The 20,832-nt window shown below is 38.2% G+C and overlaps 1 protein-coding gene across 1 annotated transcript in view; it reads right to left on the bottom strand.

The window, feature by feature from the left end:
* Window positions 1-3,692: 3,692 nt before the first annotated feature.
* LOC139689645 (pre-mRNA-splicing factor ATP-dependent RNA helicase PRP16-like) overlaps window positions 3,693-20,832 on the bottom strand; it is an 81,370-nt gene continuing 64,230 nt past the window's right edge. Inside the window, exons 17-22 of the mRNA XM_071586825.1 lie at window positions 18,419-18,590; window positions 15,781-15,922; window positions 10,832-10,992; window positions 4,846-5,000; window positions 3,985-4,202; window positions 3,693-3,893 (exon numbers count right to left, since the gene is read on the bottom strand). Coding sequence (XP_071442926.1) covers window positions 3,812-3,893; window positions 3,985-4,202; window positions 4,846-5,000; window positions 10,832-10,992; window positions 15,781-15,922; window positions 18,419-18,590 — 930 coding nt within the window. The 3' untranslated portion in view covers window positions 3,693-3,811. The remainder of the gene's footprint in view (window positions 3,894-3,984; window positions 4,203-4,845; window positions 5,001-10,831; window positions 10,993-15,780; window positions 15,923-18,418; window positions 18,591-20,832) is intronic.

Here is a 20,832-nt window from a genome sequence, read left to right as displayed (position 1 = left end):
ACTCAATGAAGACATACCTTTTCCATAAAACATTTCACAGAGATTTACAGCCAACTTCTCTTCAATATTAAGACTAATATTTTTTAAGTATTTTCAATGTAATTATGATATCAATAATCATATGTTTGACACTATTTATCATCACCATGAATGACTAAAATACACCGGTAACATTTACACCTGCTTTTGATGGTAATTTATTAGGAATCTTAACTGCACAAGATTATATGGCTGTATCTTCGCCAATTTGTAGCTACTGCCTCAAAATTCTCATCTACTGATGCTTATCACGAGTCATTACATACATCATCAGGTGTAAATTTTATGTAATTTTTTTACCAATATTGTGATAGACGATCGAAACTATTTCAAAGCATAGCACCCAAGGCAGACTATTATTGAAGAGAATAAAGCAGGATGTTAAAGGATGGCATTATGAGTGTCATCCTTCCCGTCAGTCATGAAAGTAGCAGTAGAATTAATTTAAGGTGCTTAATAATAAGCTACATCCAAGTTCCATCATCACTCAATCCACATTATTAAAAGTAATGTATAAAAATAACTCATTCTACTACCACTGTAATCAACCTGAAAGTTGGTCTGAAATGCAAGGGTAGGGCCCAACTCATACCATATGGCATGTGACACACAGTCGGGTATGGATGATAGTTTCTCATTCCATGTGCCACCTGTGGTCTCTCAATAAAACCTGTTTCCCAAAATATCACACAGTTTGTTTAAAGCCGAAGGTATTCAGAGGCACCACTAGGAATTGGACCAGGGCCCTTCCGTCAGTAGCCTAGCACTCTAATTAAACTCATATTGCACAATAATATCTTTGAGATCTGCTTGCCATAATTTGCTCGGCACTAAAAAAGACATTCTATGCCAAAAAAATTCTGCTATAACTTATAATTTTGATAAAAACAGATTTGCTTCAAGGAATAACACAATCTTCATTTAAGTGACCACCACCGAGTACAAGGCGTATTTGCTCACTGAGCAGGTAATCATACCCTTCATCTAGGTTTTCCTCCACGGTAAATATTGTTTCCACTTTAGGAGACCAATTGACAATACAGCAAAAACTATGAAGATTCAGACTGTGCCTCTCAGAAATTCCTGGACTCAAAAGCAGAAGAGAACTGCCAAGAACCAATTTGAGATCTTCCCCAGCCAGAACAGCCATGGTTGCCCTCATACTTCTTCCCAAAAAAATCTCTCCCTCATGACCTAATTCAATTCCCTCCCATAGTCCCATATCATGGAAGAGACTGCTGATATTGCATTCCATGCCTTCTCTATTCCATTAACCCCTTGCGCTAAAATGATGAGTCTAGCTCGTCACCAACTTCCGATGCCAAATCACCCAATGACAAGTGTAGCTCGTCATCAGATATTCATGATTTTAGCATTATTTAGAGGAACAATATAATTATTTTGAAAGTTTAAATATGTTAAAACATCACTAATTTACATAAAGAACTCATATTTCATGAAATATGATGCATTGGAAGTAATAAAATGATTTTCTACGAGTAGCGATAGCTGTTTTCTTGATGTTTCTTTGGGAAGAGGGTTCGTAAGCAGATTTTAAATCGCACTTGCTCAGGATCTATTTCCTTGGTCGCCATGATATGTAGAAATGAATCAATTGAGTTCTCTTCCATACATGTTACGAATTCAAAGGATAAATTCTATTGTAACACAAAAATTTAAAAATAGTTTTTCATCAGTATACTTTTGGCAACACTATTGGTGAAACTAAGCTACAATTTGGAATCTTTGACAAACTGTTAGTTTAGCCATCCATCCGTAGTATTATTTTCTTTCATTTTCGTATTCACATAAAAGTATCAAGTTTCTACTACAGAGTTGCAAGTTTCGACTAGCAAGTTTCTACTACAGTTTGTACAGAGTTGGCCTTCTCGAAAAGGGTGTCACTATTACACGATGAGTCATCTTCTCAGCATTTCTTGTGGTGTCTACACAGTTCCTTCACAATAACCTTAGTTTGAATGCGATCATTCATGTGGTCAGACAGAGTTTGTCACAGGTTGTCGTTTCGGTTTTTGTCCACGTTTTTTTATATATATAGTGTGGTGTGAACTACCCTTCAATGAATAAAAGAATTATAAATAGTGTACGTGAAAGTGACGATGAGAGCATTGAAAAGAAGAGTTGGAGAGATGGTAGTGAAGATATTGTTTCAAAACCAGCTTGTGTGATTGATTATAATTGAGGAATGGGAGGAGTGGACAAACAAGACGATGGGCTGGCATGCTTCCCGTTGATGAGAAAGTTCATGAAAGGATATAAAAAAATGTTCTTTTATATTTTTGATAATGCACTGTTTAATTCTTACACTTTATACTCGAAAGTAAAAAAAAAAGAAGAAAAGAATAACTAGTTTTCTTTTGGATGTTGCCGAGTTGTTATTGGCAAAGGTCACTCTGCCAAATTACAATGTTCCTGGATGACCTTCACATGGTGACATACCAGTCCGATACAAGCTAAAAATTGGGCTCATTTCCCTAAACATATCCCATCAACAGCAAAGAAACAACATCCAACAAAAAGATGCCGTGCATACTTCAAAAATAATGTCGGAAGTGAGACAATTTGGAAGTGCCAGGTACCTCCACATTTGCCAGAGTGTTTTGAGAAGTATCATACTTTCTCTCATTATTAATTATATATATGCATATAATATTATGTATTCAAATCTATTATATAATTATGTTGTCTTACTTTAAATATAAATATTTCCCAATTTTTAACCTAATGTATAGATATTTCAATGACATATATGTAATTTTCTTTTTTGTTAAATTTAAGATTATTATTATTAGTTGTAGTTAAAAAAAATGTCTTCATGAAAAAAAATCATTTAACTAGATACTTTACAATATGACATAATAATAACTTTTCATTTCACTATTCTACGTTGATTATCAACTACAAAAATTTCATTTCATTACCTACCATACCTTTTTTTAAAAACCACAGAAAAAATAAATATAGGATAGGGGCATGATATTCAGAAAATAAATTGAAGTGGAAGGAGTGCACCTGCTGGACCCAGATCTTTACAAATTCGACTGCCGGAGGGGACAAAGTGCTAGTATAGAGAAACTTATTTTGCATCAAAACACCTTGCAAGGAATCCTCCTTCATATCAAATAGCAGTATCTGTCAAACTTAAAATTAGCCATAATTATTGATCAAAACCATGGATTTTAAGAGAAATAAATGATTTCAAGTGCATAAATATCATATTTTGCCATCTTATTGGGTTGGGACTTACAGCATGAAAAAAATCATACGTTATACCCTTTATGAAAGCAATTAAGTTGATAAAAATAAACATAAAGATATAATAAATATTGCATAAAAATTTCCTCTTTCATGCAGTGCCTAAGTTATATTTGAAAAAGTTAAATTATTGATTAGATATTATAATTTTGATTAATGTGTGTGCAAGAGTCAATACAACAGCCATCGGCACTTTTAGCTAGCCCTAGGAGCAAAAGCCTTATTATTGGCTGGCAGAGCTGAGAGGGCTAATTTAGCTCTTCTACCAAAATATTAATCAAGATATTGTTTACTTTCTTCTATTATATGTCAGTAAGGTTGATATTTTAACTAATGAAATTGAATTCTAACTTAATAGGCATTAATTGAAAAAAAAATTACCAATGAAATAAAAATACTTTATTTTTAAATAGTTGACGAAATATGACATGATTAATACAATTTGGTTTTGCCCAGTCAGGAAATGTACAAAAAATGCTGGATTTACACTCAAAATTCATAGTCCCAGACGGGCCGGTGTCCGCCGAGGTGTAGTCGATGCTTCAGGATCTCGCATTCCTGGAGTAACTATTTCAACCCTGAGATGAAACAAGAAAATGTTATCAACTGAATAAGACTACAGCATCATCACTTAGATTGAATTCCACACATAATATCCAGTCAACTAACCTTCGAATACTCGCTTGCCCGAGTCTTTCCTTCTCCTCTCTTCGAGATTGCAGCTCTTGCTGGGCCACCTTCATTTGACTCTCCATTTCCTGCAAATGCTCCAAGGCTTGGCGTCTTTTGTCCCTTCCAGATCTCCCAGTTTCTTTCACAGAGAAAAACATTGGCCCCAGCTCAGCCAACCAATGTCCATCGACAGCTGTCACACATTGCATGTATTCCTGTAATTGAAACAATACCATCAATAGAGAATATTCAGCATTGATTAATAAAATTAAAATCATTCACACAAACAAAGGTTACCTTTAAATACAAAAATGATTAGTTATGAATACAATAAAAGATGAAGCAGGTATACATTTATGTGTAAATATTATAGATCCAGACATTTATGATTGGAATCTACAAAATCATTGTACACACAAAATGTCATAAGAATGAATATGAGAGGAAGGGCATGAAATAACGTCAGCCCCATTTGCTAAAAAGAATTACTTTAACAGGTTACATTGATTTTAAGTCATGAATATTTCTCAAAAAACTCAATAAATAAAGGAAATTATTAATTATGGGAGTCCCAACCCATAAATTCAAGGCTTACTTCAATCATAAAAAAATAAGTTATAAATCAGTAACTGGGATGCAACATCCTAGTTACCACATGCCACATTCTAATTATACAAAATGGAACAGAAGACAAACTAAAGTCACAGCTAATACATATAATTTGTCTATTCAATGCATTGTAATTCTTCATTAATATTACACAAATTCTTGCAGCACATGCTTTCTCAAAAAAAATGCAACGACTATGCTCAAATAAATTTGTTTTTCAAATGTTCCAAAATGAAAGTGATGAATTACCTTAGCAGTCATGATGAGCTCATGGTAAACAACATAATCAGGAGTGAATCCCATTCCAAATAATGCAGACGTAGGGTGCAAATGGCAAGGCATTCCGGTTCTACAATTAACATATTCGCCAATGCCTTTTAAACGGGCTGCTTGATGGAAGTAAGCTGTGGAGATAAATTTAAGGCCATGTATTACAATGCAATCATTTGCCACACAACTCTGGTGGCCTGTTCACCCTAGGGGTCCTAAATAAACCCTGGCTGGTAATCAGGCTCCCCGAGGGATGAACCACCAATACTCATGCCCTTGCGCTGCCTTGGCTGGCTGACATATAGCATCAAACAGGAAAACAATTAATCAAAATCATATCAAAGGAAATCACTCACCCGTTAGCTGAAATTTTATTTCGATTCCATGACAGACGCTCCAATTTCACGGAGTTTTGTGATTTTACAAGGATTATTAGAAAAATAATGACAATTGGAATTACACAACCTTTGAAATTGTAAACTCATCTCAAAAGTAAGTTTACATTTCTGTTATCATCTAGGGAAAGAATTGAGCATCACAAAACAAATATAAATTACCCACCATCGACTTATTAAATTATAAACTAATAAAACTGTACTCATAATAAGAAATCTCAGTCTCCTGCCCCACATCATTCAATGTCTGCCATCAACGTCTCAAGGTAATGGCTGAAAATAAAATGTAATCCAAAAAATTCCTGACAAAGAAAATGAGCAGTCCACTAGTTCAAAGAAGTATTCATAGTGAAGGAAATGAAATTAATCAAATTGTAGATGCGATGGAAACAGAGGATTATCATTTTTATATTGTTAAAAACTAACAAGATATAATATTATGAAGACCATTAAAAATTACGGTGCACTGACAGCACTTTATCTTTTGGGTCCCTTTGCGATTTCCATGGAAATAAAAATAACCAGTGAAAAACGTACAACCCATTAAAACAAACTACATTAAATACTAATACACACTAATGCTCACATTACTATTGCAAAGAGTTTGTTGATTCTTTAAACCCAAATACTAAAAATGCTATTCAACACGAGAGCGCATCACCCCTCAGTTACAACACAGTAATTTATAACACTGGCCATATGTATGATACACCTGGATGTGAAATTATTGTTAAAATGCCATCCTGACTGACAGCTAATCCCCCAATTCAAATGCCAACATTTGCAAGAGAGGAATGAGTGGGGGTTCTAAGAACTACTTCTGCGGGCAAGTTCAGAAGAAAAAAATATGTCTAGACAACAAAACAGATTCTGCTCAATTATATGCACAGGTAGGTACGAGGGCAAGGTGAAAAGTTCTCGGCCTGGCACAGATATGGCGTTCCAATCAATTCATCATCATTCCTGCCTGGGTGCCCGTGTCATTAGTTCGTACGACAACTTCCACCTTGTTCTCTCGAGTAGTTTGTTTACACCTATTGTTGCAGTGGATGTCTTTCGTGTTTTCCGCTTAAATGGAAAAACTTGAATATGGTGCGGTCAGGAAATGCTTCGTTTTGGATGGATCAACCCCATGAGGAAATTCATCCCAAGTTGACAAAAGTGCACAGGGATTCTGCTTCTTCAATCAAATCAACTGTTAGAAGGTGGGCAGCTGACTTTGAATGTGGTTGCATTTCCCTCGACGATGACCCACGTGTCAAGGATGGCCAAAAACCACAACCACACTGGAGACCATCGAAACGGTGCACAAGAGCGCGATGGACGAGAGGCAAGTGAAGGTGATTGAAATAGCCGAGGCCGTGGGGATGTCGATCACAAGAAACATTGCAAACATCTTGCACAAATAAATAGGGAAGCTATACCCAAGGTGAGTACTGCATTTGCTGGATGCCGATCACAAGCAAATGCGCAAATGATTTTCGCCGCAATGTTAGGACGATTCAAGAGGGAACTGATCGATTTAATGCGGCGATTTTTCATCATGGATGGGACCACCACTACGCACCACAAATGAACCATCGGTCGAAGGAGTGGGTGGAAGCCGGTGGTTCGGCACCAAAGAAAGCCAATCGTAACTGCCGCAAAGGTTATGGCCAGTGTGTTTTAGGAAGCCAAAGAGATCCTGTTCATTGATTACCTTGAAACAGGGAGAAAAATTAGAGCGGAATCCAAGGGTTGCTATCTATATTTTCATCCTAATAATTAAAAGACAGTAATTTATTGTTGAATATGGCTTTATTGTTTTGCGAAGTATTCTCCATGATAATCAATACTTTTTTGCATGAGCTCGGGCCAATTTTCGTAACACTTTTTCCACTCCAATTTAGGTACCTCCAAAACGTGGTTTTTTGATTCATCAATGGCTTCTTCATGCACCAAACAAAGTTGGCAATACTATTTTTTCTTGATATACAGGAATAAAAAGAAGTCACTTGGTGCTAAATCAGGGCCGTATGGAGGATGACCCATCAATTCGGTGTTTCTGCCAGTCAAATAAGCACTTGCTTCAGCCAGCAGATCTGTGAGAGCTTGCATTGTCATGATGAAGAATGATCCTTCGTTGCCGCTTCTTTTTCTGTACTTCAAGAAGCACTTCTGGCCAACAAATGCTCGTGTACCATTCAGAATTCACGGTTCTACGTTGCTCTAACGGTACGATTTCCGCATGTCCAGTTATTCCGAAGAAACGGGCGATCATTTGCTTCGATGTGCTTTGTGCAAGAATCACTTTTGACAGATTTGGCTCGTCTTGGAAGCCCCGTACAGTGGATTTCGGCTTTGTTTTGGGCTCATACGCATATATCCAATATTCGTCACCCCTGTAGACGTTATACACAACTTTTGATGCACCCCGATTGAATTTGTTGAGCATTTCTTTGCAGCAATTGACACGAGCATTTTTTGAGCTGTCAAATTATGCGAGATCCATCGCGAATAAATATTTTTCACAGCTAAATGTTCAAGCATTATCTTATTGATGCTCGTCATACTAATCCCCAAGAATGCAATCCTCAATCTCACGATAAGTCACATGACGATCTTCCTTCACTAGTTCTGGCTCAGAGTCATTTTTGGACGACCTTCAGGACTTTCGTTGCTGAGCGAACGGCAGCCAGGATGGAATTTTTTACACCAGCGTTTCACAGTCGCATTGGATGGGGCTTCATCGCCAAAAGTGGAAGTAAGTTGATTGATGCACTCCTGTCTTGATAATCTACGTCGAAAGTCATAAAAAATCTCTGCACCAAAGTCTTCACGAGATAACTCCATTTTTTCACTGAGACAAAATTTTTGAGTAACTTTAAACAACACAAGTTATGATTAAATGACAAAATGTTCAGAAGAAAGTTAGCGTTTAAAGGGTCAAACTGTCACATGGACACTTATATGGTGCCAAGAGCACTTGGTGTTGTCAAGGCTCAGGATATGAATAGCAACCCTCCAACCTTCTTGACCAGTTGAAGGTCGAAATTCGCAGGAAGAGGCCTGGGTGGAAGGGGAAAAAAATCATCATTCACCCAGCACGCAATGCCCTGCTCACAAAGGTTTGTTGGCGATGGGAAAACCATGGGATTTTGGGTAAGATTTGCTCCGGCATTTCTCCTGTTTTATTGCCTCCTTCAGACTTCCCTCTGTTCTTGTATTTGAAGGAACGTATTTCTGGGAAGCGTTCTCCTCCAATGAAGAAGTTGAGATGGCCATAGATGGACATTTTTGAAGCCTTTCAGACTCTCACTCCTGAGAAGGACCACTGATGTTGGAGAAATGCTGGTCAAAGTGTGTTGAAGTCAAGGGAGAATTGTAGAGAAATATGATCATATTTAAACTGAAAATTGCAGTCTATCATTGTCAGGCTGAGAAATTTTCCCCTCACCCTTGTCGTAGTGACAGGCTTTGATTAATGGATACAAGCATGCATACATATTCCAAGAATTTTGCTCATTTCAATTTGTCTCATTCGATTAACAGTGCAAAATCATCAAATCGTGACAGCATAAAACAATGTTCTAATGCCTTAGAAACTATAAGTGAAGATTTCTTCGATCTTGCAAATGTGTCGAATCTGCAATGTTCAACTGAACACTGTGACTGAATTCTGTGGACATCTCCGATCCGCTCCAAACGAAATCCGGAAGCCAAGGGTGCTCGTGTGTTTTTAGATAAAGCAGGAACCCAGAGTTCGTCCCATGTGGTCATGGGGGTCCAGTAAGTATCTGATGCATTTTTTTAAAAATCCAATAACGCAAAACCCCTCCCCACAGAGAACTGAGCAAATTAAAAGGATGGCTGATTGCAAATTAATTTCTCATCTGATTCAAAGAAGTTTTGGTGGGGCAGGGGAAGTGCATTTAAGAAAATAAAGCACTCATGTTCATACACAATACCATCACATCCAACAGTTGACGGCCCCATGTCCACACATGGAAATATATTAAAGTCGAGTATTCACTAGAAATGCCACAGTATTAATCCTGACATTTTACTAAACAATAATTAATTATTTAAAGTAAATAACATATCCAAGCTACTTTTATTTTAGCCATCCATTAAATTTCCAGAGCTGCCAACTCTAAGGAAGTGGCATAGTTTAGTGGTGGCATTTAAATTGAGATTGCTTGTGAGAGTGTTTAGTAAGATATGATTGAAATTAGTTAGGAATGATTTTGGAGGCCAGGTCATGGCTATACACATTTCACATGGGAAAATTAATTGCTTTGTCAATTTATCAACTTCATTTTCTGCAAAGTTATGTTTCCACTGCATAGGAATTTATGGTACAGGTCTCTGAACTGTTGCACATTAAAACCATTCCAAAAATTATAGAAAACTAATGATTAACAGTTTAATGACTAAAACTATAGGAACGTGATTATAGCATGGCTGCATTGTAACATCCTTCCCCCTTCTTCCCCCACCCTTAAACTCTGTGGCATAACTGGGAAGCTGTGTATCTCAATCCAAGACAACACACATATTAAGCAGCAGGCCACTGAGTAAGCCCTTGACAGCTGTATCAGTTCCATCAAGATCGATTAACATGTTCAAAATTGTCGTGTGGTTAAGTATTAGAAATTAGGGGAAGGGACCGACAGCTGAGGTCATTCGCGCCGTTAGGGGTGAATGGATGGGGGAGGAGGAAGGGTGGAGGGAAATCCTGCATCAGCATTATCCCACTCTTAATGAAAGAGTCCACAGCCAGACATCCCATCCAACAGACAGCACACTCACTCAAAGTGCTCTCCACAAAGCACCTCAAGTAGAGATCAGAATAGCATTGAAACAGATCTGCCGCCTCTGGGATTCAAACCCGGACCCCCTGAGTGGGAAGTCGGGATGTTATTCACCATCCTGCTCCCCTCATGCAGCTTACAATGCATTACTGAACTCACATAAACACCTGGTCAAAGGTATTGCGCTAACATTGTATCGTGTACTATGACTATATGAGTTAAAGTTGGAATCAACTTTTTGATACGACAGTGACATAATGCACGTACATCCTAACTCTTTACACAGAAAAGCCACTTCTTTCTGCATCTTATTATTCTAAGACATCTTTTACAATAAATATAGTGATTTCATGTAGCATCATCACGGAAATGCACACCCAAATGAATATCAACCAGGAATTTTGCATGCAGTGCCTTTTTGTTTGGTTAAAACCAAGTGACATTTAAAATTTCCAATCATAATGATCTGATTTTCAGGTTTATGCATGAATTATTAGCCATCCTTATAATCCATCAGGACTACAAAGAAGGCAAATGAAAATATGGTAAATAATGCTAGAACAGAGAAAACAAACAACATTTAACTAAACACAGTGGTTCCGACCGTTCACTCTGCTGAAATTGGGCTCTGTTATCGAAGAGAAGGTGAGCACTAGGGGGTTATACTCCGTGAATTATGGAGGAATGTCATTTAAAAAAGATTTGCTACATTTAGACTGGTGCTACTTGGAAAAAATATCACAATAAAAACCTTTCTGTAAAAGAAAGCAAGCTAACCTGAACAAATACATTTTCTGATAATGTCCCAATCAGTCCCACAAGAGGACACTTCCACTTTTTGCTGAACAAGAATATCCTTCAGCTGTTGCCTTACTTCTCGAACTTTCCTCATAGCTTTGATGTGGATGAAATGCTCATTACACCATGCAGAGGAATAACTATTGAAGGGGGGAGGAAAAAATAATTATTAGCATACATACAAATAATAGTACAAGAGCAACTGCAAAAACGGTATTGCCACAATGCCAATCATCTGAAAGCTCTAAGTATTTCCTGATTTTTAAAAAGGAGCCCTGCCTAAAAAATTAGGAAATGTATACAGCGAGGTAGCACTGTTATGATGCCTATATCAGAATATTATACCCATCAAATGTACAGTTCATGCCTAGGATGACTCAAATAAACAGGTAAAAAACACATTGGAACAACGCAGGTGATAGTCATACAACTAAGATGAGCATCCGAGTGGGTTCCAACTTAACAGAGAATCGAGTAAGCGAAGATTCAAACAAAGATAATATTCTAATTTTAACTAATCATGAGTAAATGAAATATCAAAGATAGAATGGTTTATCAAAGTAATGAAAGTGAAGATGTTTGTAATAAAAAGCTGCTCTGCACTAGCCGCTAACAGCCCACACACAGGTGTCCATGGCAGTTTTCACTTTGTCTTACAATGCTTTTTATTTTTCAGTGCAATCAGTTATGATTAAACAGCCAAAGACAGTTATGGTGGTTGTCAATTTCACTGAATTTTCTAGTTTTCCAAGAAAAAATAGAATCTTTGATTCAAAGCTTTCCAGCACGGGTGACTCATCAATCCTTGAATTATCCCACACACTCCCAACACCCCACGCTGTAAATCACTAACAACACCAGTTAATACAACAATGCGGTCAAATTGAAATTGTTATGAAAGTAGCTCAGCTTATTTCATGCATGATTGCCAGCTGATTTAACTTCCATAATATCGTGAAAGTAACTATCATTTATGTAGCCAGCATATGAGGTCCGTCCATATGGATCCAGCCTTGCAATATTTTGAGAAAAATGACCTCCCTGAAACAATCAGGCCTCACACACTTATCCCAGCATCTGTCTTCCACTTTTCAAAACTATCAGCAAAGCCCTTCCTATCAGAATGGCCAGCTGCCCCATCACATCCTCCTTTATCTCGTCAAAGTCGAGAATTTCGTGGTGCAGTTGCAAGAGACTTGCTCCAAGGCGCTAACGATGACTCAGGTTTTCTGAAAAAGGTGACAACTGGAGATGAGTCATCGGTCTATAGCTATGACCCTTCAGCAAAAGCCCAGTCTTCATAACAGTCGGTTGGCGAGATAAAGGAGAAAGCGCGGACGAGGCAGCTGATGATGGCCATTCCAACAGAAAGGACTTGGCCGATTGTTATGAAGAGACGCTGGGATGAGGGTGAGTGAGGTCTCCCAAGGGCAAAGTACGTACTTTTATAGGGAAACACCAAAGCCTCCTAATTGTTTTAGTTTCGGGTATTTTTCTTAAAATAATGCAAGGCTGGATAGTTTCCTGACGGATCTCACATGAAAAAACAATTTAGAAGATTTAATGCACTTATAACGCCTCAATATTTCAACATATTACAATAGATTTCCATGATTATTTAAAGCTCCTAAAGCAAATGCTAAATTTATCTTTACAACTTTTAAAAAATTTTTACATTTTAACTCCTATTAAAATAAAGATAAAAATTATTAAATATAGGAAAACTCCATTATTCTTCCTCCATTATAATAAATTGTAGATTATAATGTGAAATACTGAAAATATAACCTGATGAAGGACTTCATTTTTATAATGCAAAGTTAGATATTATAAGCTATCTACTTAGACATATGTTCACTGTTCCATGGAAGAAAATAAACACTTTTGATGAAATGCTTTTATTTCTCACCAAAAACATGCATATCTGACATAAGCATCCTGTTGTTTCAGCTTTTCATTAGCAAAGTTAACTGAGGATGCCCTCCTCATTTTCCAAAGCCATACATGTACATTGCATTTTCACTCTGCTATTCCTCATTCCTATCTTTTCCAACAATATTCTTCATTCTTCCAGCTTCTCTTACAGTTTTCCTCTGCTCTCTTCGCAGAGAACTATCTGCCACCTTCAAACAGCAAGCCACATGGCACCCTGCTCCATATATCCTCACCAACACACCCATGGCCTGATCGAAGATGCGTGGGCTGAAAGCTGATCCCTGATGCAGCCCAAATGCTATGCAAAACCCTACAGTTTCACCGACACTACTGACTTAGTTCTCAGATCCTTGCATATTCCTCCTGCAAGTGCCAATTCCTCACCACCCTCAAAGATTTTTCTGGCACACTCGCACCTCTTGCCGGGAAACATATATATCATGCCTTCTCAACATTTATAAAATCCATGCGTAGATCTGCAAGCTACATTTTCAATCATGCCTAAGAGCACTCATTAAATCTACTCCTCCTCCCCTCTCCGGCACAGAACCGTACTTTTACTCAACCATGGCCGTCTCCGCCGTGCCGTGATCACCCTTCCCAATATCTTCACCGCACGTGACACCAGTTTCATTCCTCTATGGTGGCCCTCTTTCATCACCCCTCCATAGATTGGTGCACGCCCCTTCCACCTCACATGCTGCCCTGCTCCCACTGCGCTCCGATCAAATCCTCCCATAGCCCATCGATCCCAGCCCCACTCCAAAGTCCACCTGCTCTGCAGCCACAGCCCTTCATCTTGCCAAGTGCACATCCCACTTCTTCACCACTCATGCACATACCTTGAGCCATTCCCTCATTTGCCTGCCTCCCTCTCCATCATCAAATCTCTCTTTCCCCTCTCCCTTCAAATGATATTTCTGCCTCCATCCCTCCCGATCCATCGCTGTTTGCATCATGTCATGTCCTCTCATCCCTTGCTTGAGGCCTCATCAATCTCTCTTCCTCCCACAGCCCCTTTTGCCCTCAGTCAGTCAGCCCCACTTCACTTTCTTCTTCACTATCCCACGTGGATCTCCATCCAACCAACTTCCCCTGCAGAATCCCATGTTCCCTTCACCTCTTTTGTTCGCTTCATTTCAGCCAGCCCCTCTTCATCCCTCTCCCCTTTGCCATGCACACCATTCCCCTCCTCTCCAATTCTCCTCACCTCGTATCACCGTCCACGGCCTACAATTGCAGCACACCATTCGTTTCCCTTGGTGCATTTCCTTCTCCGCACACTCTTTCTTAGACCTTCTTTCAGCCTTTGCCACCTCCAATTTGAGGGCTTATTCCCTTCCTTCACCAAGTCCATCACTCCTGGATTAGGTTGTGCTGCTTCACTTTCTCCATCTATAGCCTCCGACAGTTTGGAAGACAGGTTTTCATGGCACTGATGCCTCATGTTGGAGGATGTTGGAGGATGTTGGCAGCTTTTGCATCATGCCTGGGGACGTTTGCATTCCTATTGATGATGCAGCAGCTCCCGTTGGGAATATTGGAGTGGTAGGCAAAAGGCGTTTTACCTAATGGACTGCAGGTCACAATGCTACTCTCTCACTGGCCTCCCCACCAAGGAGGGAGGACAAGGAGGAAATGCAAGGAGCCATTACCACATCATTCTTCTCTGTAATTTTATTCATGAGTAATATATTAACCTTACCAACACATACCTAACATCCGCACAATCCCTTATTAAAACAATGCACAATAAACTTTTGATTATCTGTTTTCTGGATTGCCCATGCTATTCTCTCTCTTTCCCTTCCCGGCTCCTCAAAATTTCAATAAAATAACAACCAAAAAGATAATTAAATGCTTTTTAACTTTGAAATGCTGCTTTTTAAAAAATACAACCTAGAAATATCTGTGTTTTCTTCAAAATTTTTAGTTTTGATGACACAATCAAAAGTATTCAATAGCAATTAATATTTTAATTTAAACATTTCTACACCATCTGCACTTTCCAATTATGGTTTCCCAGCCATTCATTAGCCCTGAGAATTCCATATTCCCCTTTAAGGCTAACAAACACATAGTTTTACTATGCAGCAAATGAATCACTGACTATCTACGCTGCATCATTTGAATGAGGGCAGATACGATGAATGTGAACATGCATTAGCAATCCTTTGTCAATAATTGTCCTTTGCCAGTCACTTGCTTAGTCCTGTCTGCGTGACTGGTTTGTCTTAGAAGAAAATGTGCTCTCCTTCTCACTTTATCATAATCCTGTCTTCTTTTAACTCGTTGCAACAAAACCATGGTCAAGAAAAATAAAAAGTCCAGTGGGAATCGCAAAGTTAGTCTTTGTTCTTTTACTATGAAATGCTTCCACTAAGTAATGCCTGAGACGGTGTCTTCATCCATCTCTTCCACACGTCCATGCTTCATCATGCATCCATTAGCACGAATTGACATTTCCCCACATCTCCCTCCCCTCCAACACTCCTTTCCAAAGTCGACCCAATGCTCGAATCGGCTCTCTCTCTCCCTGTTCCCTGCCCTCACTCGAAATCCTGCCCTTTCGGCAGTCCCACTCATCGCCCCTTCACGGTGCCCCGCTTATACCCCAACCGCCATTCCCCTCCCAAGGATCCAAACCACACTTGCTGGCACTTGGCACATTAGCTCACTAGTCACAGCACTTGAGAGAGGTCCTGATGCCTAACAAATCATATTTTTTCTCTATTGATATCCGCTGATCTCTTGCATCCATCCAAATATGTTTCCTAATATGTATTTGGAGTTTAAACCCCATTCAAACCTTACTCTTAATATGTTTTTAAGTCACCATTTGATGACACTAACATTCAAAAAACAGAAATGCTTTGAACAATTTGCTGTGATTGTGCGTGCATCTGACCTAGAGTACCGACCATCAACATAAATAATGCACTAGTTTGATTTACCCAATGGCCCACTTACGAGTTCAACAGACAAGCACTTACTTATTCGTCCTCCATTGATTATAAACATTGAGGTAAGTCAAATGATCAGACTCTGGAACTTGAAATTTTTCACGCACAGAATCAGCCTCTTCTTCCCGGCCTTTTGGGCGATAGAAAATTGATGGAACAGACAACATGGACACTGGAAAAAAACAATTTCACTCAAATTATCAGATATTAGACCTTATAAAACAAACACAACATACAATCTACAAGTAAATACAATTTACCATGGCATTCAACATATAAAACACATTCAAGGGATCTAATATGGCCCAAACATTAATTTTTCTGTACCAGGAGGAAGTATTTTAAGAGAAATGATACACAACAGAAAAAAATAGCAAATCGGCAGAGAAATACCTTACCACATTAAAGCGTGATTATCCTACAACTTATTTTGCTCCAAATGCTCCAAACTTAGTACTGATGCAATGAAGAACAACACCTCAGTCAACATCAACATTTTTTCCTGATTGATATTATATGTGCATCATTCACTACAATTATCTATGTTTCAGTTATGAAACAAAGTACATCACCATGAAGATCAACTTATTTTTATTATTTGGGTTGTATTAGAATGCATGACGCAGTGAAATGGAATACACATTCACAAACCGTATTAGCAGGCAATAAATGATTAAATAATTCAAAAAGTCACCATCAAAAGTCATCAAGGTCATCATTTGCTAAGTGTTCCATAGTGATCAAGGATAATTAGAATTCTTTCGCAATACGCAATCATGAAAACAGCGCAATAATTAAATTTCACTCCAGTCCTTGCCTGCCACACCCTCCTCAAGGAAATGTAATGAATCACCTCCTCCCCTCTCATCCACAATATCTTAACATAATTCAAGCCCTATAGTCTTATTAACAACAGTCCTATGCCTTCAGGGGAGTAAACATTTTTATCCCTGTAAATTAAGACTAACAGGGAGCAGAGCAATATTATACCAACATACACATGACTTTTGGACTATAGAGGTTTTTACCAGATGCTAATTGGGGAAAATTATTATCACAGAGTGCCTGAATTTATGAGTGACAAAATATGACACGTAAGTGCAAAATATAACCTATGTAGGTGTCCTATGATAAATATGCACATTTTTTTCTCCACACATAAAAGCTTCTCTGAATGCCTAGTTTTTTATGACTTGTCCCATACTTCTGCTGTACACCAATCCTTGGGTAAATAATACGAGGGTCATCCGGAAAGTAGTACCCGTTCGTGAAATAAAGACACAAAAGTAAATATTAACAAACATAAAAAATTTTATTTGAAAGAGGATACTTTAAACTACTTCTCAACATAATCTCCAAGCAAATTAAGGCATTTGTCATAACGTGTGACAAGTTTCTGTATTCCTGCTGCATAGTCCTTCGCCGCCAGCTCATTGAGATACAGGGTCACTCCTTCTTTAAGTTCTTCATCGCTGTCAAATCTTTTTCCTGCCAAAAAGTCTTTAAGCTTTGTAAAGAGATGAAAATCTGAAGGGGCCAAGTCCGGGCTATACGGTGGATGGTCGAAAGTTTCCCATTTGAATTGCTGCAAAAGTTTTTGTGTTATCCCAGCTGCATGAGGCCTGGCATTGTCATGAACGAGAATGACACCAGTAGACAATAGACCTCGCCGCCGATTTTGTATTGCCCGCCGTAATTTCTTTAATGTTTCACAATACGCATTGGCATTAATAGTGTCTCCACGGGCCATAAAATCAATAAGCAATACACCTCGTCGATCCCAGAAAATGGTTGCCATGAGTTTCCTGGTGGACAGAACTGTCTTGAATTTTTTTGGTTTGTTTGGTGAATGAGCATGATGCCACTCCATTGACTGTCGTTTACTCTCAGGTGATGCATAACAAACCCATGTTTCGTCACCAGTAATTATGCGAGTCAAGAAAGAGTCTCCTTCATCAGAATAACGTCCCAAAAACGTCAGTGCTGCAGCCATACGCTTGGTTTTGTGCTCATCTGTAAGCTTGCGAGGGACCCATCTTGCACAAATTTTTGCATAATGCAGATGGTGTTTAACAATTTCATGAACAATTGTTCGAGAAACATTGGGAAAATGCTCACAGATGTCATCAATTGTGACGCGCCGATCGTTCCTCACGAATTCGTCAACTGAGCTCACCAGTTGGTCTGTAATGACAGACGGTCTCCCCGAACGCTCATCGTCGTGTGTGTTCCCCCTCCCCATGTTGAAGTTGCGACACCACCGCCGAACAGACGACTCGTCCATTACATTGTCTCCATACACCTCCTTTAATTGGCGATGAATATCACATGGGCGAACGTTTCTTGCATTGAGGAATTTAATCACTGCCCTCACTTCACAACTGGCGGCGTTCTCAATTTTTTTAAACATTGTAAACAATCACAGAAACAACACAGGCAATGCTAGCGTCACGCAACTTGGCTCAGAGAAGGCAGACAAGCCACTGAAGCTATCTGACCTCGTCCAGCGGCTACTCGCGTCGTCAGCACTTCATGCGGCACGAACGGGTACTACTTTCCGGATGACCCTCGTATAATCATCATTGTTCTCATTTCTCCTCCCACAACTGGGACCGCCAGCAGAGTGAAATTGACAAATAATGCCTTCCTGGAGCTGAAATCCACTTACCAATGATAAGTATGTCCGCACTGCATCCCATTTCACAGGAGACTATGAGCATTTGGCAGAGGGGAGGGTCCAGAGGGAACTCAGCCATCTGCCTCCCCAATGGAGTCAAGTTTCCAGTGTTGTCCAAGGCACCCAAAATCCACAGCTGATACAGGGAGTTCAAGATGTTGTCCTACAATAGCATTCATTGCATTTGAACAAAATATTTACCATTAATTAAACTAAATTGGGTTCTTCTAAATAAATTATTTGAAGAGATGGATATTCAGGAGTAAATAAACGTGATTTTTTTTATAGTGTTCAATCGAATGTTAACCATGACTTTCATGTAAATAAAAGAGAGAATTATTTGAGATATGGCTTCCGTAGTATTATGTCATTTAATTAGCAATAGTTTTGAATCTATGAACCATAGAAATGAATGCACCTAATCAATAAATAATATTCTCCTCTAAATGTTGGCACTCTTGCTGTTCCACTCATTTAGAAATAATTTAAAATTCAATGAATCATGTTTGGGCATGGCTAGCAATCAGGGTCCAACTCTACGATGATTATTTACAGAGGCTTTTCAATGAGTTTTAGAGGGGATTACTGAAGATATATGACCAAAACCAATGAAGCGATCACATTTTTCATGGTAACTGAAATATGCATGCATATTAAAGCCATTTTATAGGACAAAGATAGCTACTTTTTCTGAAGCTTTAAAAAAGAAATAGCTTTGGAAAAGCAGGCCTATCAACTATCTTGCAATGCTAGCATTCTCTCTTGCATCATTTGGCAAATCTGAATATCAAATGCAACATCTTAAAACTCATTTTGACAATTCTAACAAGAGGAACTTTGTAGGCCTTTCAACAGTTAGGATCCTTTATATTTTCAGATACTCATAAACGAAAGGTTTCAATTGTTATTGGGTATAACTGATTCATAATGGGATAAAAGCGCTCCGTTTTCCATGAGTTAACCATTGATGCATAGCCATTCCTAAAATGGCTTGCATGGCAATACGTTCGTCTACAGTAATGAGTAGAACAGTTGATGATGAGCCAAAGAAGAAAAAAAATTAAAAAAGTGTGCCTTCTCAATCAGCTTCTAAATTAAAATACTTATAAATGAGTCACTCCAGAATTTGCAATGTTAGCTAAGGATTGTAATGAAGGTTAGGCAGGCAAAAAAAAAAATTTGGAAAGACCTAATAACAAAATATTTAATTTTTCACTCATGGATGGCACACCTGAGTCATAAGACGACAACTTGAGATGAAAAAGGGAAATTATTTTACAAAATTTATTTCATAATCAAGTGTGCAAAAACACAATTTCCCTTTCAGAACTTGAAATGTAGAACTGTGAACAATTATGAATGAAACAAATGCATGTAAGCATGTATATATATATATATATATATACATATATATAATTACGTATCTATAATTATAATATACGTATATATTATTATTATTATTATTATTAGGTAATCTACCGGTTAAGGTAGATTTTCGGATGAACATAATTACTAATTAAATAATTTGTGTATATATATATTTTATACCTGACTCTGAATTGTGTATATATATATTTTATACTGAACTCTGACCACAATTTAGTTGTTATGAAATGTAGCGTCCGTTTCAAAAAGATAAGGCAGGGGCGGCGAGTTAGAAAATGGAATTTAAAAGCATTAAATGGTTTGAAAAGGAAGGAATACAAACAGGCGGTAAAGGAAATTATGGAGGATGGTAAACAGCTAAGTACTATCGAAGAAAAATGGGAAAGTATCAAGAAAGGGTTGTCTAAAGCCGCAAAAGACAATGCGCTGTACAGCAAAGTTAAATCTTTTTCGGGAAATAAGAAAGGGAGATCAATACTAACAGTTATAGATAAGGCAGGTAAGGTAATAGTTGAAGCAGGAAATATCCAAGAGAGATGGATGGAGTATATAGAAGAACTGTATAGTAAAGAGCTTAGACCAACAAAGTTAGACATAGATGGCGTAGAGGAAGATAGCTTAGGTCCAGGTGTACTCAATGATAAGAAGGGCATTAAGGGAGATGAAACTAAATAAGGCCATGGGGGTGGATAACAATCCCGCGGAACTATTGAAATGTTTAGGAAAATGTGGGAGGAGGAGGCTATATGGGTTGATTTGTAGTATTTATGAGGAAGGAATCCGGCCGGAAGACTTTGTGAGATCAGTTTTAGTTCCTATTCCGAAAAAGGTAAAGGCTACATCATGTGAGGACTACAGACCAATAAGTTTGATATCTTACGCAGCTAAAGTTGTTCTCAGGATCATAAAAAAAAGTAGAGAGAGTATGGCAAATGTTTACTCACGCGTGATGCCATTGCAGTAATGAGATTATTAATCGAGAGGAATATATATATATATATATATATATATATATATAT

The sequence above is a fragment of the Hetaerina americana genome, unplaced genomic scaffold (assembly GCF_022747635.1).
Source record: "Hetaerina americana unplaced genomic scaffold, ioHetAmer1.1.p SCAF_263, whole genome shotgun sequence".
Lineage (NCBI taxonomy): Eukaryota > Metazoa > Arthropoda > Insecta > Odonata > Calopterygidae > Hetaerina > Hetaerina americana.
Note: the sequence above shows the minus strand (reverse complement) of the source record. Positions and strands in the feature narration are given on the sequence as shown.